This window comes from Dendrobates tinctorius, unplaced genomic scaffold (genome assembly GCF_039654945.1).
Source record: "Dendrobates tinctorius isolate UK_male_01 unplaced genomic scaffold, ASM3965494v1 ptg000071l, whole genome shotgun sequence".
Taxonomy (NCBI): domain Eukaryota; kingdom Metazoa; phylum Chordata; class Amphibia; order Anura; family Dendrobatidae; genus Dendrobates; species Dendrobates tinctorius.
In genome coordinates this window covers 3,147,517-3,171,279 of record NW_027361739.1, presented here as the reverse complement: position 1 = coordinate 3,171,279, position 23,763 = coordinate 3,147,517, and the positions used below count along the sequence as shown (strand labels likewise).

The 23,763-nt window shown below is 43.9% G+C and overlaps 1 protein-coding gene across 2 annotated transcripts in view; it reads left to right on the top strand.

Moving 5' to 3' along the window:
* The window catches only part of MRC2 (mannose receptor C-type 2), a 183,580-nt gene that overhangs the window by 59,781 nt on the left and 100,036 nt on the right, over nt 1-23,763 (top strand). The window contains exons 1-2 of one of the 2 annotated variants that reach the window (XM_073582333.1): nt 4,107-4,456; nt 10,949-11,341. In XM_073582333.1, coding sequence (XP_073438434.1) covers nt 11,113-11,341 — 229 coding nt within the window. In that variant the 5' untranslated portion in view covers nt 4,107-4,456; nt 10,949-11,112. Of the gene's footprint in view, nt 1-4,106; nt 4,457-10,948; nt 11,342-23,763 lie in introns of those variants that run through there. The other variant, XM_073582332.1, reaches the window with a different exon arrangement.

The following is a 23,763-nucleotide window of genomic DNA, read 5'->3' as shown; positions in this document are numbered from 1 at the left end:
GTGCAGAAAATAGGAAGAAAAGTATTTTTGCTTTTAAAAAAGCAGTTTGCACAGCAGTGTGCAAACAGCAATGCAGCTATCAGGGAGCCTTATAAGGCAGCCTAATAACCAACAGAGCTAATGCACAAAAATATATCCTCCCCGTCACTGCACACAAACTGTTGTGTTGTACAGTGAAAATCGCTACCAGCAGAAGCAGTTTTTTTTCTTCTTCCCTGCCTAGCGCTCTCCCTTATTCAGAATCAGCAGCAGCAAACTCTCCCTATGCTAAGATTGGCAGAAGTAAGATGGCGGTTGGCGTGCACGCCTTTTTATAGCCCCTGTGACGCCACACAAAGCAAGCCAATCACTTGCATGCCCTTCTCAAAGATGGTGGTGACCGCTGCCCATGTCATCGCGTTGCCCACAGTGTACGTCCTCCATCATTGGCTGAAAAAGGGTGCTGGAAGCATAATTTGAAACGCAACTTTGGCGCTCTGGTCATGGCCGACCTCACGCTATGGTCGGGTTTCGTTTCATGAAACCCCACTTTAGCGAAAGTCGGCGTCTTATGAATTTGACCGACCCGTTTCACTCAACTCTACATCCAAGCCTTCCTTCGTTTCTGGAGAATTCCAAATCTGCCAGTCTAGTACCCATACATTGTACATTGTGGCCAGCTTGTGCTTCTGGCAATACGCACCCATAAATTAAGTGACCTCTCCCCATTACAATAATGCCAAACATGGGGCCGCTTGCTGTGGTTTAGGCAGAAGGAGGAGGGAGGATTTGAATTTGGGAGAGCAGAATTCACTGGATTATATTTGAGTGGGTGGGAGCAATGTTGCTTTTGCAGAGTGTTTGTTCTACTAGTAACCTGAGAACATCTTATAGTTCCAGTGACAGATGATGGACCTGAGTGGAGACTGGTTTTGTGCGAGATAAATTAGGATTTTTATTGGTAACATTTTGGGGTGTATAACATTTTTTGATCGCTTTCAGTATAGGTGGGATCACCTTCTTGTGAGGTGAGCACTTACATCAGGGTTTCCATGTAAATCCCACAAAAAAGCAATTCAGACAAAACCCCCAATGGAACCACCCACCATGAAGCAGATGGAGACACTTTGTACTCTGTTTGGTGTGTGCTACGGTGGGATCTATCTTTTTAAGGCGTGCACAGATTTGTAGTCGTCCACACTTGTGCGCTATAAAGATGGGACACCCCTGGAACACAGGCCAGTGCAAAGTGCCTCCCTCTGCCTTATAAGAGAGTGGTTCCATCTGTTTTTTTCTGAATCGCTATTTAGGGGAATTTACACCGAAAGCTCTGATGTAAGTGCTCAGCGGAGAGCGCAAGATAAATGTGAGCTGAGCCTCATTCCAATTTTTTGGAGGTAGAATTAACAAATAGGCAGCAATACAAGAATAGTTCTTATTTTTATTTTTGTGCGGTATAAGCAGACCTGGGCGAGGGGCGGCCCCGGGCCACATCCAGCCCGCCCACTGCCTGTGAACGGCCCGCAGAGGGGTCCAGGACTTCTCCGGTTCCTGCTTTCCTCATGAATCATTCATGAGGAAAGCAGAAAGCAGAGGAGTCCCGGCAGACGCAGCGGTGAGCGGAGCGGACCCTGACCTCCTGAGAGCGGCACAGAAACATTGCCTCCAGCACACCGCCCACACACCAGACCTGCGGCGCTGACTGGTCGAGGCTGGAGGGGGGCGTGGTCTGAGAGAGGGCTGCGTAGATGCCGTTTGCTGACGTCTGCTTGCAGCAGTATACATCACACCACGCCTCCAACTCTGTGCTAAAATGTGCGGGCGTGGAGGCGTGGTGTGATCTATACTGCTGCAAGCAGACCAGTGACACTGTGGAGCAACGTAAGGCTAGCATCAATTACTTTAGACTGGGTCTGGACTGGGTGTTTGGGTCTGGACTGGGTGTTTACATCAGGCCAGGGTCTGGGACTCTGGGTAGAGTGGTCAGCGCCTAATAAAGCCCCTGTGAGCAGTACAGCCGCAGGGCCGGACTGGGACTAAAATTCAGCCCTGGCATTTGAAGTTACACAGGCCCACTAGTCACATGGTGACTATATAATATCTTTGTACACTTGTAGTTTACAAGAAGTGAGAGGAGATTAACACGACTATATAACATGTAGTCATAGCTGTGCCCAGTATTTCAGCTCAGTCCTATTTATTGCTTTTAGGTACAGTACTCCTCCCAAATCTCTGTCCCCTTTTGTATGCATGATTACAGAATTCCTGGCAGAACTGCTCTCTATTGGGCAACCAGACCCCCTGGTCATAGCCGCCCCTATCATACCTCCCAACTTTTGAAGAAGGGAAAGATGGACATAGACTGGCACTAAGGAAGAGAGAAAACAGAGAGAGAGAGAAAAAAGAAAACAGAGAGAGCGAGAAAGAAAGGGGAAAGAAAGAAAGAACAGTGAGAGACAAAGAAAGAACAGTGAGAGAACAGAGAGAGAAAGAAAGAGGGGAAAGAAAGAACAGAGAAAGACAGAGAAAGAACAGAGAGAGAAAGAAAGAAGTAAAGAAAAGAAAGAAAGAACAGAGAGAAAGAGAGGAAAGAAAAAGAAAGAAAGAGGGGAAGAAAGAACAGAGAGAGAAAGAAAGAACAGAGAGAGAAGAAAAAGAGAGAAAGAAATAAAGAAAGATTCTACAACGATACTATAGCAGCCCGGCTCCCATTGTAGTGCCCACCTGAGCCTCCTGGTGCAGGACCTATCATGATCCGCTCACATGGCCGGCATCCCCGATTCCAAGGCGATCCTGCTGTCTGCGCTGTCGGAGGAGGACACGGTGATGGATCTGAAGCATTCCTGGTTCCGTCACAATCTCCTCAAGAAATTATCTCATTTCCGGTCAGCTTCCAGCACATCACTTCAGGTGGAACGTCATGTGTGTGTTTTAAAATGCTCCTCGGGGCTCCGCCGTGTACTCCTGTGTCCGTGGGAAAAGCACGCTTTGTATGCTTTGTACACACTTGGCTCCGCTCCGTACATCCCGTACACATATGGCTCCACTCCATACACCTCGTACACGCGTGGCTCCTCTCCGTACACCTCGTACACACGGCTCCTCTCCGTACACCTCGTACACACACGGCTCCTCTCCGTACACCTCGTACACACACGGCTCTGCTCCGTACACCTCATACACACGTGGCTCCGCTCCGTACACCTCGTACACACGGCTCCGCTCCGTACACCTCGTACACACGGCTCCTCTCCGTACACCTCGTACACACACGGCTCCTCTCCGTACACCTCATACACGCGCGGCTCCGCTCCGTACACCTCATACACACGCGGCTCCACTCCGTACACCTCGTACACACGGCTCCTCTCCGTACACCTCGTACACACGGCTCCTCTCTGTACACCTCGTACACACGGCTCCTCTCCGTACACCTCGTACACGCGCGGCTCTGCTCCGTACACCTCATACACACGCGGCTCCGCTCCGTACACCTCGTACACACGGCTCCGCTCCGTACACCTCGCACACATGCGGCTCCGCTCCGTACACCTCGTACACACGGCTCCGCTCCGTCCACCTCGCACACACGCGGCTCCGCTCCGTACACCTCGTACACACGGCTCCGCTCCGTACACCTCGCACACACGCGGCTCCGCTCCGTACACCTCGTACACACGGCTCCGCTCCGTACACCTCATACACACACGGCTCCGCTCCGTACACCTCATACACACACAGCTCTGCTACATCCACACTGTAAATCCTGACCCCACACATACTTACCTCAACCAGCACCATGACAACAGCAAAGCAGAGTCTTGCAGACGGTAGAGGCAAGGCTGAGCGCACAGGACCTGTGATGAGGTCACAGGAGGGGCGGAGTCAGGGGTGACATGATCGGGGGTCTGGACATAGGCTCCTGATCATGTGACCCCCTGACTCCTCCCCTCCTGTGACCTCATCACAGGTCCTGCGAACAGAGCGAGCAGGCAAGCGAGTGCGACGCTGTGAGTGGCTGGGGGGAGGGGTCTCATGCTACGGCGAGGATGGGGTGCGAGGAGGGGGGGGCTTATCTCCCTGCAGTGCGGGAGGAACTTGGAAACTATCATCGCCGTGCCGCAGAGGGCCGGCGGCAGGAGCAACAGTGGCCGCAGCCGCAGGCAAGCGGCCAGATGATCGGGCGCTGCCGGCCGCGGCCCACGTGACAGCGGCCCAGCGGGAAAATGCCCGGTTGGTTATATTGCCAATCCGGGCCTGAGTACAGGAGTGGTACACAGATACCACTTGTTTCCTCCCCTGACTCCTGCAGCAGCCATGTTCTTCTGAAACTTGGGCAGAGACTCCCATTGGAAGAATTAGGCAAGTTTAGCTGTTATAGCCCTTAAATATGTCGGCTAAAAAAGAAAGATTGATGCAGAATGCAGAGTTTTTAACAAGGAATGGACTTCTAAATATTTATTTGCTGAAGCCAAAGGTAAAGTTGTGTGCTTAGTTTGTGGAGAGCACATATCTGTGTTTAAAGATTACAATTTGAGTCGCCATTACGAGACTATTTTCATTGTATTGGTAAATCTTTGCATTGTTTAACATACTGTTTGTTTATGAAAAGATAGCATATGTATACTATATATTATATGCATATATAGTATTGGGTACAACTGAGTTAATTATATTAGTCCGGCCCTCTGACACCATCCCAATTTCTAATGCTGCCCCATGGCAAAATTAATTGCCCACCCCTGGGAATAAGTGTTAGGCTGTGTGCACACGTAGCGATTTTTAAGCGTTTTTGCAGCGATTTTCGGCGGGAAAACGTTTAAAAATCGTGTACAGAACGCCCCCCATGCATTCCGCACATGCTGTGCTAATGCTGCGCTTTTTTCCGCGGTCGAATCGCATTGCGGAAAAAAACGCAGCATGGTCATTCTTTTGTGCGGAATCGCAAAGAATTGCCGCGATTCCACACCCATAGGAATGCATGAGAATCGCTTACTTCCCGCATGTGGCTATGCCCTGGGTATCATACCCCTGTAAAAAAAAGAATTAAAAATAAAAAATCGGGGTATATTTACCTTTCGGCATCCTGCGCTGCATTCCCGGCCTAAGCGTTTCCAGTAATGCCTTGCGGCAAGGCCCTGTGATGACGTAGTCTCGCGTGACCGCTATAGCAACGCGATTTTTTTTAATTTTTTTTAGCATTTTAACATTCTATCTTTTACTATTGATGCCGCATAGGCAGCCTCAATAGTAAAAACCTGGTCACACTCGTCAAACACTATGTTTGACGAGTGTGACCAACCTGTCAATCACTTTCCAAGCGATGCTTCACATCGCTTGGAAAGTGCTTGTATATCGCACGCGAAAATCGCGGTAAAATCGCGGTGAAATCGCGCGGAAAAAAACGGGCGATTTCTGGGAAGGAGTCCGGTTTTCTTTGTGCGTTTTAACATGCAACGTGGGCACATAGCCTTAAGGCGGAATTATTCTTTGGGTCGGTGCGATTACAACGATATCGGATTTATATATATATATATATATATATATATATATATATACACACAGGTCCATATATATTTGGACAGAGACAACATTTTTCTTATTTTGGTTCTAGACATTACCACAATGAATTTTAAGCAAAACAATTCAGATGCAGTTGAAGTTCAGACTTTCAGCTTTCATTTGAGGGTATCCACATTAAACTTGGATGAAGGATTTAGGCGTTTCAGCTCCTTAACATGTGCCAAAGGAGTGGCTTTGTAAGAAGTATATGAAGATCCTGGAGTGGCCTAGCCAGTCTCCAGATCTCAACCCCATAATTTGCAAAATATATCTTGCCAAATCAGACAAGGTGATTTTCTGGATATGTTTTCTCATTTTGTCTCTCATAGTTGTGGTCTACCTATGATGTCAGTTACAGGCCTCTCTCATCTTTTGTGGGAGAACTTGCACAATTGATGGCTGACTAAATACTTTTTTCCCCAATGTACATATGATCCCACTGCTGATGAAGGAACAATTAAACCTGACTTGTTATATCTTGAATTGAGCAGAGTCATCATGTCTGCATTATAATTTTGACCGTGGACATGTGCAGACAACTAATTATAACTGAACTACACCAGTATAAACTCTTGCTTTTTCCATGTTTCTATTGTTTGAGCATAACAATATAAATCCTATAATCATGGAGCCCAGGTTAACACTTGATTACCAGATTTCTGTACTACTTTATATGTTTGTAAAAAAAAAAACTAAGAGCTTTTTTTGAGGAGTAAAAATGTTGATTTTAATCTGTGAGTAGGATCAACACTCCTAAGCCGCTTATGTGGGCATGTAGGTCATAGGGAGCTGAATAAAATGATACCTTGATATCTGCAATCGGACGTCTTACACAGCAGAAGAAATGCTAGTCTAAGGGGGTCAGATTCTTTGTAGGAATGCTCAGACCTGACACCCATAATGTGGTGGTGCACCATCTTGCTGGAAAAACTCAGGAAACGTGCCATCTTCAGTGCATAAAGAGGGCAACACTCCATCATGTGGCAATTTCAGATATCCAGTGGCATTGAGGTTTCCATTGATGAAGAATGGCCCTACTATCTTTGTACCCCATATACCCAAACCATACCATCAATTATGGGTGTCAGGTCCGAGCATTCCTACATGAACAGTTTCTTGGATAGTGGATTGGTCGTCGTGAGCCAGTTGAATGGCTACCAAAGTCTCTAGATCTGACTCCCTTTGACTTTTAATAATAAGAAGAAGAGCAGCATCCAATCCAGGTGAGAATAGTATAAATTTATTCAGCCATGAAGAAATGCAACGTTTCAACCACCAAGTGGTCTTTCTCAAGGTGGTCTTTCAGCCATGAAGAAATGCAACGTTTCAAGGTGGTTGAAACGTTGCATTTCTTCATGGCTGAATAAATTTATACTATTCTCACCTGGATTAGATGCTGCTCTTCTTCTTATTGGGATTCCTGCTGTCCGACTGGGTCATTGGACTTTGAGCGTGCATCCCCCTGATCCTGTAAGTGCTGTTTGCCATTTTTTCTATTTATGAGTCCCTTTGACTTTTGTCTTTGGGGCACATCTGAAGGCAATTGTCTATGCTCTGAAGAGACGAGATGTACAGCATCTGAAACAACGGATACTGGATGCCTGTCCTACCATTTCTTTTGCAGTGTTGCTATCAGTGTGTCAAGAGTGGGAGAAGAGGGTTGCATTGACAATCCAACACAATGGGCAGCACTTTGAACACATTTTATAAGTGCTCATAAACTTGCAAATAACTCATGAAAGAATAAAGTTCTCAATAAGTTTGATGTGTCACATGAACCTCTTCCCATTGAAAAAAATAAAGTTGGTTCCAAAATGACCGACTTCAAAATGGCCACCATGGTCACCACCCATCTTGAAAAGTTTTCCCCCTCCCATGTACTAATGTGCCACAAACAGGAAGTTGATATCACCAACCATTCCCATTTTATTTAGGTGTATACATATAAATGGCCCACCCTGTATATATTGTTTTGCCTAAAATACAAAGGAAATGTGTCCTGTTCAACTTTAACCCTTTTAGATATCATATAATCTTCAACTTGCTTAACTGTTTACAATAGCAGTAATTTTGACCAGGAGTATCCAAACTTTTTATATAGAAAAAAGAACTCACGGGTCTGCCACGGGTGCACGGAGCTCCGCCAGGAGGAGCGTAAACAACATGAAGAAAAGACAAAATGCGCTTGTTCCCTGAGCTGCCTCACATGAGCATGCCATCTGTCAAATGCTTTTAATCGGAGAGTAAAGTTCTATGATTTTATGGGAGCTGGAGCACATTTTGTTTTTTCTCCGTGTCCAAACTTTTACTTGTCACTGTATATGTAAATGTCCCTTTCAGGCTATGGGGAGGACACTGTCTGCAAGATAACTCTGCCTCCAGAGCTTATTTTACATGAAGGAGGAATTACCAGTGTGAGACAAGTAACTAAAAAACAACAGGAGAAATGAAACTTGTCTTCTTGCAAACACATTGTTTTGCAGCTCTCTTAGCTCTGCTGTATTACAACAATATTGTAGCCCTGTCTGCCTGTGAGATGGAATCTGAAGCTGAGAGAAGCCGGCAGAAGTGTCAGGTATAATCACACACAACTCTGCAGTGAGATCAGGAGAAGCAGCCATATCACACTGGTAACTCCCCTTCATGTAAAATTAGCTCTGAAAGCAGAGTTATTTTCCAGGCAACATTGCCTCCATAGCATGGAAGAGATCATTTACATAAAGTGATAAAAGAAGAATTATCAGCAACAAGGCATCTGCTATGAGACATACAGGAATGACTTTTTCAGCAATGTATAACCTGTATGCCCATATTAATAATTTAGATATGTTAATGTGGTGACCGATCCCCTTTAACTTAATTTTTATAAAACTCATTCAAGAAAATACGGTCTGACCTGCGATACCAGACACAACCCATGGACAAGAATGGCGCTCTTCCTGACATAGAGGAAAAAAACAAAACAGTGCTTTTTTCTTGTCTTACACATGAGTATTTCTTGTTTGTTCATGTCTAACGCTAAATTCAAAATTACGTTGGTTCTCTGGGGACTCAAATGACTGTTATACAATTAAAGCGTGGTGTATGGCCACTTACATTACTTTATATATTGTTCAGAATAATGTAAAATAATAAAAGAAACCAGATTCTCACCTTAACGATCCTATTCCACCCCATTTGGAAACTTCCCATATTCTCCACTGGTTTCTTCTGCACTTTCTACTCCATTTGAATAGACCTGTAACACAGCAGTTACTTGTCCGTTAAGATGTAGAGTACAGAGACTGGGGGGAACTGGGAAATGTCAGAACTGGAGTAACTCGGAATCTTATGATATGAGTAAAATACTTCTCTTAGGCTGAGTTCACAGGTAGCGTTTTTTTTGCGTTTCCGCGGCGGTTTTAAACGCGCGATTTTGCCGCGGAAACGCGAAAAATAAGCATCCCATGCATTCCTATAGGATTCCGCAATGCTGTGCTAATGCTGCGTTTTTTTCCGCGGTAAAAAACGCAGCATGCTCATTAATTTAGCGGAATCGCGGCGATCCCGCACCCATAGGAATGCGTTGTTCTGCTTACTTTCCACATGTGGCTGTGCACACCATGAAAAAAGTAAGCAGAACATTTGCGGATGGCACCCACGGTCCGGAGGAGAGGAGACTGTCCTCCGGGCTGTGGGTACCATATCCCTGTAAAAAATAGAATTTAAAATAAAAAATATTGTTATACTTACCTTCCGGCATCCCGCGCAGCCTTCCCGCCGTTCTCCACGCTCCCGGTCCCAGTAATCCTTTGCGAGAATGACCGCGTTCTCGCGGGATCACGACGTCTCACGGTCATTCGCGATGATGTCAGAGCGCGAGAGAGGCGGGAAGGCTGCGCGGGACGCCGGAAGGTAAGAATAACAATATTTTTTTTTTTTTAATTATTTTTTACATCCTATCTTTTACTACTGATGCCGCATAGGCAGCATCAGTAGTAAAAAGTTGGTCACACTCGTCAAACACTATGTTTGACGAGTGTGACCAATCTGTCAATAAGTTCTCCAAGAGATGCTCCAGATTGCTTGGAGAATGCTAGCATTCTGCAAGCTAATTACGCTTGCAAATTGCTAGTTTTTCCACGGGAAAATCGCGGGAATTTAAAATGCGATTTTCCCGCGGAATGGAATCCGGAATTCTCGCGGTAATTTCCGCTAGAGTTCCGCTACATGTGAACGTAGCCTTAGTATACAATTTATTTTTAAATTTAGCTGGCAAGCAACCTTTGCTAAAGTGAGGAGTCTGTCAGCACAAAAAAATTGTTAAAACCAAGTACAGGCGCTCAGTGCACCCTTGGTGTAGCCAAACATTTTAGTGCGCCTTCTCAATTACTTGAAAAAAAAAAGAGGGGGTCAGAGGATGATGAAAAAACAGTATGTGGAAAGATGCACTGAACACTGCCAGCCCAAGGGTGCACTGAACTCTGCCACCCCAAGGGTGCACATAACTCTGCCACCCCAAGGGTGCATTGAACTCTTCCACCCTAAGTGTGCACTGACCTCTGCCACCCTAAGGCCTGTTTCACACTTCAGTTTTTTTACGTCAGTCAAAATCCGCCACTTTTAGAAAAAAAACGGATCCACCCCTTTTTTGGCGGATCCGTTTTTCCCCATAGACTTACATTAGCGGTAGATTTTGACTGATGGTCATCTGTTGCATCCATTTTTTGACGGATCTGCAAAAATTTTAGCGGTTCCCGCGCAGAGCAGACGGACAATGAAACGTTTTTTTACACTGGCAGACCGCTTTCTCTCTCTCTCTCCGCGGTTCCTTTAAATTTACTAACCTTTCCAACTTCAGCGGATCCATAAAAAAAACGGTCCGGTGACATACGTTGGTATCACAACAGAAACGGATCCGTTTTTCCCATCTTTGTCAGATTGCAACTGAACAAAACTGAAGTGTGAAACAGGCCTAAGTGTCCACTGAACTCTGCCACTCCAAGGGTGCACTGAACTCTGCCACTCCAAGGGTGCACTGAACTCTGCCACTCCAACGGGTCCACTGAACTCTGCCACTCCAAGGGTCCACTGAACTCTGCCACCCTAAGTGTCCCCTGAACTCTGCCACCCCAAGGGTGCACTGAACTCTGCCACCCCAAGGGTCCACTGAACTCTGCCACTCCAAGGGTCCACTGAACTCTGCCACCCTAAGTGTCCCCTGAACTCTGCCACCCCAAGGGTGCACTGAACTCTGCCACCCCAAGGGTGCACTGAACTCTGCCACCCTAAGTGTGCACTGAGCACCTGTTCTCAGTTTGAAGAAGTTATGAAACATTTGACTGCAGAAATACCTGACCCTAGTATTGCTTTTACATGGGATATATGTCTTACCACACAGTGATGTTGTCTTTCTTATTTTTCCTAGACCCAGCCCCGTTTCTTATATACGGCTCTGGCACTGATGGATGCCTGGAAGTTCAGAACTCTGTGGTCCGTATCACCCGGCCGTGTAACACCAGCTCACCTGCGCAGCAATGGGTTTGGGTTTCAAAAAGGCGGCTCTTCAGTCTTGGCAACTTCCAATGCCTAATGTCTGTTACCAACTACTCCAACTACTCCATGAATACCCTCTCCACCCACCAATGTGACGAGAACCTTTTCTATATTGGGAGATGTGAATACTTTATAGAGGTATTCAATGCTGCTTTTCTACCACAGACCTCTAATACCACCAGCCTACTACTGCCGCCTGCTAAAATGAAAAACCAGTGGCTGATATTTGGAACTAACCAAAGCATCTGTCCTGCCACGTTTCGAGGTAAGGTCTTGCAGAATATATAACACAAAAGTATAGTCATCACCTTTTTGGAAATAATTGGTAGGTCTCCATTATACTTCTTATAGTTATTGTTTAGTTTTGTATATTAAAAAATATACCATATATATTAGAGTTATAGGAGGATCCCCATTTCATATCTTCACCTATTAGCCAGAGAGGAGACCATCTCTTTCTCTGGAAGATATGGCTTCTCCATACAGTGGACAATATGGGCACCATGTATTTCTACATTTTACCTGTGCTGGAGGTAAATTTAAAGGGAACCAGTCAGCACATTACATATGGAAGTAATGGAATGGGTGTATAGGTGCTTGTCCTCTAATAATAATGAGATCTTTTTTGTAGCGATCCGACGTGTCAGTCATGATAAATCTGGAGTATACGCTATATGCAAATCAGGCTTGAAGTACATTGTAGGTATGTCTCAATGCACTTGGAAGAAGCACTCCAAGGACATTGACTCGCCCCCAGTGCACATATACTCTAATTTGCATATGACTTTTAAACTACATTTCTCGTTACTGGTATCCAAGAAGTATCATTTCTCCTTGCGGAGAATGACATGCTAAGCATGTCGAGGTGAGGAGACTTAAAGCCGCAATGCTCCTCTGGGAAATATGCTAATTATGCAAATTGTCTCTTCAGAGAGGAAGAGGACTAGAACTCTAGTGCCACCTATTGGAGGTAGCAATCCTAAAAGTCAATGTTGACCCTTTAACGAGCCTAGTTACATGACTTAGGATAAAAGCCAAGCCAGAATCTCCATTTGCAGACACTGTGTTTTGGGGTACTGCCCCTCATCAGTGCAAAGTGGGAGAAGATCTGGTTTGGCTGTGAGAGAGGCGTCTGACCGATATCCAAGAAGTATCATTTCTCCTTGTGGAGAATGACATGCTAAGCATGTCGAGGTGAGGAGACTTAAAGCCGCAATGCTCCTCTGGGAAATATGCTAATTATGCAAATTGTCTCTTCAGAGAGGAAGAGGACTAGAACTCTATGTCTAGTCATGTAACTAGGCTCGTTAAAGGGTCAACATTGACTTTTAGGATTGCTACCTCCAATAGGTGGCACTAGAGTTCTAGTCCTCTTCCTCTCTGAAGAGACAATTTGCATAATTAGCATATTTCCCAGAGGAGCATTGCGGCTTTAAGTCTCCTCACCTCGACATGCTTAGCATGTCATTCTCCGCAAGGAGAAATGATGCTTCTTGGATATCGGTCAGACGCCTCTCTCACAGCCAAATCAGATCTTCTCCCACTTTGCACTGATGAGGGGCAGTACCCCGAAACACAGTGTCTGCAAATGGAGATTCTGGCTTGGCTTTTATCCTAAGTCGTGTAACTAGGCTCGTTAAAGGGTCAACATTGACTTTTAGGATTGCTACCTCCAATAGGTGGCAGTAGAGTTCTAGTCCTCTTCCTCTCTGAAGAGACAATTTGCATAATTAGCATCGTTACTGGTATGTCACACCTCTACAAAAAATATATATTTGTATTATTATATGGGAAGCACAAGTCATACTACAACTTCATAGATAAAAATGGTCTGACAAATTCCCTTTAACACTTGGTTCTCTTTAGCGCCCCTATGGTCTGCTTCATTACAAGCCAGGGGTGCAGAAGAAGAAATAAGGGTGCCCTGCTGTTTCTTAAACTGTATCTTCTCTAGAATGCCGCAGTGCAATAAAGTGCTGTAATGGGGAAGTTAGCCTGTCAGAATGTTATGCTACCTGAAGTTAGGGTAGCAACTAATGACCCGGTCAGTTTAAGGTATTGAAAATGTAAAATATAACTGTTCAAGGAGAGCCACAGTTCTTCTTCATATGGTAACACACATCCGAAATTGAAGCGAAAATGTTAGTTGTTTTTTTACCAATAAAATATCTATAATGAGGCTTAATAATTTTCTTTTTTAAATGTATATATGCTATATTTTCTGTACATGGTTATGACTTGTTGCTTTACAGCAAGCCTCTGAACATAGGAAAGAGGAGTAAGAAAGCCTCCTTTCAGAACATTACACAGCTGTGAATCCAGGGTGAAATAAACCCTTTCTAGAAAGCAGCAATTGAGGTCTGTGTGTGTGTCTGTGCCTCTCTCTCTTTGAGGCTGTGTTCAAACATTCAGCATTGGGTCAGTATTTTACCTCAGTATGTATAAGCCAAATCCAGGAGTGGAACAGTCAGAGGATAAGTATAATAGAAACCTGTCACCACTTCTGGATTTACTGGATCATCCATTCCTGGTTTTGGCTTACAGATACTGAGGTAAAATACTGACCACCAAGTACTGAATGTGTGAATGTGGCCTTAGTGTGCTTTACCCTTCCCATATCCTCTACTTACGCCAGTGTTCCCCAACTCCAGTCCTCAAGAGCCACCAAAACATCACGTTTCCATTAATTTTTAGTATTGCACAGGGGATGGAATTATCGCATGGGCTTTACTAAAGAGGTCCTGAAAACATGATTTGCCAGTGACTCTGGAGGACCGGAGTTGGGGAACACTGCCTTAGACCATAACAAGCATCTGTAATCTGATCCCTCAGTGAGCTGGCAGTCCATGGCAGATTTTACGTTATTACTGAGTGACTGATGAGTCTAAAGCCTTTTTCACATTTCCGCCAGTTTGTGGAAAAAACGGATCCACCCCTTTTTTGGCGGAGCCGCTTTTTCCCCCAATAAACTTGAATTAGAGGCGGATGTTGACTGATGGTTGTCCGTTTGATCCGTTTTTTGACGGATCCGTGAAAATTTTAGCGCCCTGAAGCGTTTTTTTGGATTGACGGTCCGCTATTTTTAAATGCGCATGCCCGGAGGCTTTGCTCCGGGAAACATTTTAACCCTGAAATACCGTCCTGGAAGCAGCAAAATCTCTCTCTCTCCTTTTCCAGGCCGCGGTCGCTTTAAATTACGGCACTGTGCATCTTCCGCGGATCCGTTCAAAAAGTGGTCCGCTGACATCCGTATATCACTAAATGGAGGCGGATCAGTTGTTTTTTACCTTTGGCGGATTTCAGCTGACCGCCGACAACGGAAATGTGAAACAGGCCTAATAGGCAGATGGAGGACAAGAAATGTTTCATTAGTGGAGAAAGAAACAAGATATGTTACTAAGTCTTTTATATTCACTTGTATTATTGATTTATGTCAGTTTGTTGAAACACATTTAAAGGAAATATGTCAACAGAAAATGCTATTGTTTAAATCAGATTTTTACACATATTGAAGTCAAACGATTTTCCCACTTGACCCAAATATGTGTTATGGGGGAAAATTGGGAATGATAAATATCTACTTGGTAGAGATGGGAGAATCAGTTCTTAGGAATCTGGTCTATTAACAGCATTATGGGCCACAGTGTGCCGGGTCCCCAATAACAACACTTGCAGGAATAAAAAATAAATGGTCAATTCTATTAAATGTATATTAATTTTATGGAAACCGCAACAAAACTAGTGTTAAGACATTAAAAATATGCTGTACCACAGCAACTAATCAACACGATAAACATTTGAACGATACACAAGGCTTGAAAAACACAATAATACTCAGTAAGGCTACTTTCACACATCAGTTTTTTGCCGTCAGGCAGGATCCGGCTTTTTTTAGAAAAAACGGATCCGGCATAAATTTTGGAGAACTGTAGAAACGGATCCGGTTTTTTGCTGGATCCGTCTCTGTTCCTGGCGGCTGGCCAATTGGATCTGAGCATGCGCAGACTTAAAAAAAACGGATCCGGTGGCTGGATCCGTCTTTTTCTGGATCCGGCGCATTCCGGCGCCCATAGACTTTCATTGTAGCAAAAAGCTGGAAGCGCCGGATCCGGCGCTTCCGGCTTTTTCGCCGGAGACAAAAAACGTTACAGTAGCCGTTTTTTCCAGACGCCGGAATGAGACAAGTTGCCGGATCCGGCAAAAAACGGATGAAACGCAATGCCATCCGGCGCTAATGCAAGTCAATGGGGAAAAACCGGATCCGGCATTGCATTTTGCCGGATCCGGTTTTACAAAAAAAAGCCGGATCGCGCCTGAAGGCAAAAAACTGATGCCTTCAGGCGCGATCCGGCTTTTTTTTGTAAAACCGGATCCGGCAAAATGCAATGCCGGATCCGGTTTTTCCCCATTGACTTGCATTAGCGCCGGATCGTGCCGGATGGCATTGCGTTTCATCCGTTTTTTGCCGGATCCGGCAACTTGTCTCATTCCGGCGTCTGGAAAAAACGGCTACTGTAACGTTTTTTGTCTCCGGCGAAAAAGCCGGAAGCGCCGGATCCGGCGCTTCCAGCTTTTTGCTACAATGAAAGTCTATGGGCGCCGGAATGCGCCGGATCCAGAAAAAGACGGATCCAGCCACCGGATCCGGTTTTTTTAAGTCTGCGCATGCTCAGATCCAATTGGCCAGCCGCCAGGAACAGAGACGGATCCAGCAAAAAAACGGATCCGTTTCTACAGTTCTCCAAAATTTATGCCGGATCCGTTTTTTCTAAAAAAAGCCGGATCCTGCCTGACGGCAAAAAACTGATGTGTGAAAGTAGCCTTAGCCACATAGGTTGAAAGCACGAACTTATTATAACAAGTATTTGCGGAATATCTTTTCAGAGAATTGCTTTATTATTGGCTTGAAGTCAGGGGTCTTCAGGATGTCATTTTCTATGTACGAGTGAAAGCGGGTTCCAACAATGCCGCCCCATTGGCTACGTAGCTAATAAGTTTCAGTTTTGGGAAAGAGCGTTCTCCAGTACTGTTGGCTACCATTATGCACATAAACCATCTGAGTGCAATTTCCACAATCTGGAATACAAATTCCAAATTGTCCGAAATTATTTTTCTGTAAAGTGCCATTGGGCCATATGCTTTTTACTGCTTTTACATTACAAATTATATTATTCCACTAAAATTCCAGAAGTTAATCGTTTTATTTGATAAGGAAAAACATCCCCAATTGTAGACATTTTTTAATAAATATCAAGGTTGGCCAGTGACTTTCTGCAAGCTTTTAACTTTGGTCCACTGTGTATTTGAGTTTGATATCCCTGCCTTAAAGGGTTTGTTCTCATCATGATAAAGGGTTACAATTGCAAAGAGGTTGTAAAAAACAATCCACTTTAGAATTTTACTTTTGATTTAAAAATCCCCTTTGATCTCAAGAACAGACCTTCACTACAATTGGTGGCTAGTATCTTAGGCCTGGAGTGCAGCGCTTACAAGCTCTTTGATATTGATTCTATCGCGCGCTAATTTAAGAATTGTCTTTCTAATCTAAAACCTCTGTATTCAGAGCACTTTGTGAAAAATAAGTGGGCTTTCGATTGCAGTTTGGACACTCGGTCTCTAAAAGGTTCGCCATCACTGATCTAGGGTATGACATCATAGACATTGTGAGGTAGAAGAAAGTCCCATTCGAAATAGTTTAAAGGAGTAAGATATGACTGGTGAATAATATAAATTTGAATAATTTTGTTATTGGCCGAGGGGTTAACAAGAGTTTGGGACTCTAGAACTCCCTCTCACTCCTTGTCCTGAATATTGGGTATTAAAGGGAATCTGTCACCCTTTTTTTCGGCTTGCAGCTGCCGGCATAGACATCGGGGGCTTATCTACAGCATTCTGAAATGCTGTAGATAAGCCTCCGATGTAACCTGAAAGATAAGAAAAACACATTATATTATATTCACCGTTGTGGGCGGTCCGGTGGGCGTTGCGGTCCGGTCCGACGCCTCCCTTCATGTGATTACGTCCTCTTCTCCCGTCCTGTAATGGCTGCGGCGCAAGCGCACTGCTCTGCCCTGTTGAGGGCAGAGCAGAGTCCTGCAGTGCGCAGGCGTCTGGAGAGGTCGGCGCCTGCACACTGCAGAATTCTGCTCTGCCCTCAACAGGGCAGAGCAGTGCGCTTGCGCCGCAGCCATTGCAGGACGGGAGAAGAGGATGTCATCGCATGAAGAAGGGAGGCACCGGACCGCAAAGCCCACAGGACAGGACAGCTCACGCCAGTGGGTATAATATAATGTGTTTTTCTTATCTTTCAGGTTACATCGGAGGCTTATCTACAGCATTACAGAATGCTGTAGATAAGCCCCCAATGTCTATGCCGGCAGCTGCAAGCCGAAAAAAAGGATGACAGATTCCCTTTAAGAGTCTCCACTTTTCCTTTTACCGTTGAGTTTAAGCCCATCAATAGCAAATATGTACATAAGCTGGATATCAGACCTTGCAGACCTTGGGATTTAAGAATACCAATTAAGGGAAATGATATACAATCATTGGCATTCAGTTTGGGTAAATGTGACTGAAGCGCTGCCTTGAAGCTACCTAAAGATCTGGGACCTCGGACTCTGGAATTTAAGCTGTACCTGCTCAAATGACAACACATTTTCTTCATATACAGGTGCTTCTCACTAAATTAGAATATCATCTAAAAGTTAATTTATTCTCTTCTTCAATAAAAAATGTGAAACTCATATATTATATAGTCATTACAAACAGAGTGACCTATTTCACGTGTTTATTTCTGTTAATATTGATGATTATGGCTTACAGCCAATGAAAACCCAAAGTCATATGTCTTTCAACAAATGGACATTACTGGTGATTCAGAAAAGGGCAGATGGATGTTTCATCAGTGTCAAGAAATATGGATTCCCTCATATCAGCATTTCAGCTTTAATATGCGTAAAGCCAATTAGATTATTTGCCAAAGATTATTTCCCAAAAGTATTACCCTTGCTTATATTAGCACGTTTGGCAAGGGCCAAACGTGCTAATTTAAGCAAAGGTAATACTTTTGGGGTAATTGTTGTATGTAGCTCCAAAACACATACAGTTGTGGCCGAAAGTATTGACACCCCTGCAATTCTGTCAGATAATACTCAGTTTCTTCCTGAAAATGATTGCAAACACATATTCTTTGGTATTATTATCTTCATTTAATTTGTCTTAATTGAAAAAACACAAAAAGAATTGTCCTAAAGCCAAATTGGATATAATTCCACACCAAACATAAAAAAGAGGGTGGACAAAAGTATTGGCACTGTTCGAAAAATCATGTGATGCTTCTCTAATTTGTGTAATTAACAGCACCTGTAACTTACCTGTGGCACCTAACAGGTGTTGGCAATAACTAAATCACACTTGCAGTCAGTTGACATGGATTAAAGTTGACTCAACCTCTGTCCTGTGTCCTTGTGTGTACCACATTGAGCATGGAGAAAAGAAAGAAGACCAAAGAACTGTCTGAGGACTTGAGAAACCAAATTGTGAGGAAGCATGAGCAATCTCAAGGCTACAAGTCCATCTCCAAAGACCTGAATGTTCCTGTGTCTACCGTGCGCAGTGTCATCAAGAAGATTGAAGCCCGTGGCACTGTGGCTAACCTCCCTAGATGTGGACGGAAAAGAAAAATTGACAAGAGATTTCAACGCAAGATTGTGCGGATGTTGGATAAAGAACCTCGACTAACATCCAAACAAGTTCAAGCTGCCCTGCATTCCGAGGGTACAACAGTGTCAACCCGTACTATCCGTCGGCGTCTGAATGAAAAGGGACTGTATGGTAGGAGACCCAGGAAGACCCCACTTCTTACCCCGAGACATAAAATAGCCAGGCTGGAGTTTGCCAAAGTTTACATGAAAAAGCCTATGACGTTTTGGAAGAATGTTCTCTGGTCACATGAGACAAAAGTAGAGCTTTTTGGGCAAAGGCATCAACATAGAGTTTACAGGAGAAAAAAAGAGGCATTCAAAGAAAAGAACACTGTCCCTACAGTCAAACATGGCGGAGGTTCCCTGATGTTTTGGGGTTGCTTTGCTGCCTCTGGCACTGGACTGCTTGACCGTGTGCATGGCATATGAAGTCTGAAGACTACCAACAAATTTTGCAGCATAATGTAGGGCCCAGTGTGAGAAAGCTGGGTCTCCCTCAGAGGTCATGGGTCTTCCAGCAGGGCAATGACCAAAAACACACTTCAAAAAGCACTAGAAAATGGTTTGAGAGAAAGCACTGGAGACTTCTAAGGTGGCCAGCAATGAGTCCAGACCTGAGTCTCATAGAACACCTGTGGAGAGATCTAAAAATGGCAGTTTGGAGAAGGCACCCTTCAAATATCAGGGGCCTGGAGCAGTTTGCCAAAGAAGAATGGTCTAAAATTCCAGCAGAGCATTGTAAAAATCTCATTGATGGTTACCAGAAGCGGGTGGTCCCAGTTATTTTGGCTAAAGGTTGTGCAACCAAGTATTAGGCTGAGGGTGCTACTACTTTTGTCTGGCCCATTTTTGGAGTTTTGTGTGAAATGGTCAATGTTTTGCTTTTTGCTTCATTCTCTTTTGTGTTTTTTCATTTACGACAAATTAAATGAAGATAATAATACCAAAGAGTTTGTGTTTGCAATCATTTTCAGTAAGAAACTGAGTATTATCTGACAAAATTGCAGGGGTGTCAATACTTTTGGACACAACTGTAACAGTTCCAGCTTCTTAAGTGAAAAAAAAAAGGGAAAAATCCAGTTTGGAATGGAATGGCTAAAAAAATGATTTTATTCAGTAGTTACTTTAAAAAGGGAAACAATTCCACATGATCATACAGGCAGCTATAACTCCATGAGGACAGATCAACGCGTTTCGACGTGGGTGTTTGTCAAGATCTGACTCAATGTCAGAACTACGATCTGAAAATAGCGTGCCTCCCTGTGGTATGCACCACCTGACTGTGATTAAATTAGCATATGCAAAAATACACCTGATAAAAACAAATGAAGTAGCAAACATAAAACATGTAAAGAATAATACAAACAGACTGTCACGCTCACACCCTGACTGGTGGGCGTGAGCCAGGGGGTTATGGACCCACTGTGCCACTAACCAGACTACCCTGGAAGGGGCGTAACTAATGCATCTACCTCAGTCTTCACTGGAGCCTCCGATGGTGAGGTCAAGCTTGTACGGCAGGTAGCTGCCAGGTGCCACTCCAGGGTGGTGTCTGGCTGTGGCTGCTTATCCCACTAGGGAACAGAACGTTAGGACAGATGCGACTGACAGACAGGCAGGTGAGCACGGCTGAGACACTGGCAGGTGGGCACGGCTGAGACACTGGCAGGCGAGCACGGCTGAGACACAGGCAGGCGGGCACGGCTGAGACACTGGCAGGCGGGCACGGCTGAGACACTGGCAGGCGGGCATGGCTGAGACACAGGGACATGGGCAGGAAGGAGTGGTGTATGGACTAGGTAGAGACCTGTTCACACAGCAGGTACTGGGACTGGCAGGAAGGAGTGGAGTATGAAGGAATAGGTTTTGACCTGTTCACACATGAGTTGCAGGTACGGGTACTGGCAGGAAGGAGTGGAGTATGAAGGGACAGGTTTGGACCTGTTAACACAGAGAGAATCGCAAGACTGCGGAGAGAAGCTGCAAATAGCAGCAAGAGGTTCTGCAGCAGCAGAAGCAGAACAAAAGCAGAACCGCAAGAGTACGGAGCACAGGCAGAACTGCAAGAGTGCGAAGCACAAGCAGAGCCGCAAGAGGACACAAGGAAAGACACAGCAGGGAAAGGAGCCACAGACAAGGAGACTGAGAGACAGAGGTAGGACTGAGTTCAGACAAGGCAACGGTACGAGACAAGGTACAGGAACAAAGACACTGGTATGAGACAAGGCAAGGAGCAGTAGCACAGAGACCAGGATATTCTGCCTCCTGGAGGGCAGACAGGTACAGGGCAAAGCTAGGAATCAAGCCTCCGTAGAAGGCGAAACATAGGACAGGACCTGGCAACTCAGCAGCAAGACACTGAGTTAAGATATTGCACAGGCAGCTTCCACCAGGTGGAGCTGCCCTAAATACTAGAGGCATCTTGGTAATTGACCAGGGACACATTAGACAGGTGCACCCTGATTCCATAAGAACCAGAGAGTTTTGGCGCTGCCCCCTATGCACACAGCCAGGAAGCAGAGGGCAGGCAGGAATCAAGAGGCACACAGCAAGGAGCCGGCAGCAGACAGAACACACAGCAAGGCCTGGAGCAGTGAGTAAGTTGGTGTGTGGGGGATGGGAGGCCATGCAGTGATGCCGGCAGGGTGTGTTACACAGACTATTATCCTATAAATGATTTTGACAAATCTAGTAAGTAAAGTGAAATAGAAATGCAAGGTATAACACATGTAGGTTTCAATATTGTTTAATTAAATCACATCTTGCGTTCATACCAAGAGGGGTACGAGTACCTAATGTGAAAATCCAATAGGATTCTCTATTCAATAATTTTCGTTTGTGGTTGCCTCCTCTATGAGGTTTAAAAACCTTTTCAATACCACTAAACTTAAAAGAATCCAAATTACCATTATGAACGTATAAAAAATGTCTGGAAACTGCAGAGGCCGATGTAACTTTTTAAATTGTTGTCTACGTTTAACATGGGAAGATATTTCTTAATGATAGAAATAATATTAGTACATTGAGGACTATATTGTGTCGTGAAAGTAACTGAATTGTTAGAAGCATAATTATTTTTAGGATTTTTTTTGTATCAAAAGTTCGCTTCTATCACACTGTGAAACTTTTTCTTTTGCTTTATTCAAATTATGGCTAGAATAGCCTCGTTGCAAAAATTTGTTACGTGTTTTTACCACTTCATCTGCATAAATTTCTGTATTGGAACAATTACGTTCCAATCTTATAAATTCATCGTAAGGAAAGTTATTTATTACATGTGGGGGTGACATGATTTTGAGGTTAATATAGAATTACATGCAGTTGGTTTAATAAAGGGGGAAATGATTATAGAATGATCAATTCTGTTACCACATAAGGTCAAATCTAGAAAATTAATTTTAGTCTCATCAAAATGATGGGTAAATTTTAAGTTGAACTGATTATTATTGAAATTTATCAGATCAATGGTATCATTGTGAGTGCCCCCCAAACAAACAAAAGGTCGTTGATATAGCGACCATACCAAACAATTTTACCACTAAATAAATTGTCTTCATTATACAGAAATAATTCTTCCCAGCGGGACATTACTAAATTTGCCAAAAAGGGGGAAATCTTATCCCCCATACTCATACCACTAGTTTGTAAAAAGAATCTACCATCAAAGGTGAAGTAATTGTGTTTGAATAAAAAATCCACTGCCATAATGAGAAAATCCTTAGTCTCCATATTGTACAAACTGTGTGTGTCCAGATGATATGAGAGACATTTGAATGCCACATTGTGAGGAATTGAAGGATATTGGCTAACTACATCACATGACAGCCAGGTATAATGTTCTTTCCAAAAAACTAGTCAGATGTAAATACTTATGTCCCCCCCCCAAAAAAATAGAGAAAAGTATTCAAGGTGTGATACCTTTATTGGCTAACCAGAGAAAGTAGGGGCAGCACGGTGGCTCAGTGGTTAGCGCTGCAGCCCTGCAGCGCTGGAGTCCTGGGTTCGAATCCCACCAAGGACAACATCTGCAAGGAGTTTGTATGTTCTCCCCGTGTTTGCGTGGGTTTCCTCCGGGCACTCCGGTTTCCTCCCACACTCCGAAGACATACTGATAGGGAATATAGATTGTGAGCCCCATCGGGGACAGTGATGAAAATGTGTGCAAACTGTAAAGCGCTGCGGAATATGTTAGCGCTATATAAAAATAAAGATTATTATTATTAAGTATATTTTCAAGCAAGCTTTCAGAGCTCAAAAGGCCCCTTCATCAGGCTAAATTATAAGTAATCTAGCCTGATGAAGGGGCCTTTTGAGCTCTGAAAGTTTGCTTGAAAATATAATTTCCCTGGTTAGCCAATAAAGGTATCACTCCTTGAATACTTTTCTCAATTTTTTTTGGGGGGGACATAAGTATTTACATCTATTTTTCTGGCTAACACGGTACCACAATATTATTTTGTATTGTACATCGTAAAAAATTAGTCAAAAATCGTTGTAATATATTTAGTGTCTCTGATGAAACTTGGAATCTCCTGCATTAGGGGCTGTAAATGTGAGTCCATTCATGCTCCTAAATGTTTTCCTATTGATCCAATTCCAGACACTATCAGTCTCATGGGAGGTGGAAAAAGTCCCTAGGGAAAATAGTCCACAATTTTTTAAATAAAAAAATCCTCATGCGAAAGCCCTCTTGAATGATGCTGTATAACTCCAAGTTATATTCAGTAGTCGGATTGGAAGAAATTGCATTATAAACGTTTTCATTTTCCAAATCTGATAGAATTAGTTTTTTGTATAGTCCAGCATTCATGAGGACAACAGTGCTGCCTTTGTCTGACTTTCTTATGATTAAATCTTTATTATTTTTTAATTCATCCAAAGCTGAATTTTTCTTTCAATGTCAAGATATTTTTGTAATTACTATTATCCTTAATTTCTTTCTTTAATGCAGCTAGATCTCTTTCTACTAGATCCTGAAATTGAT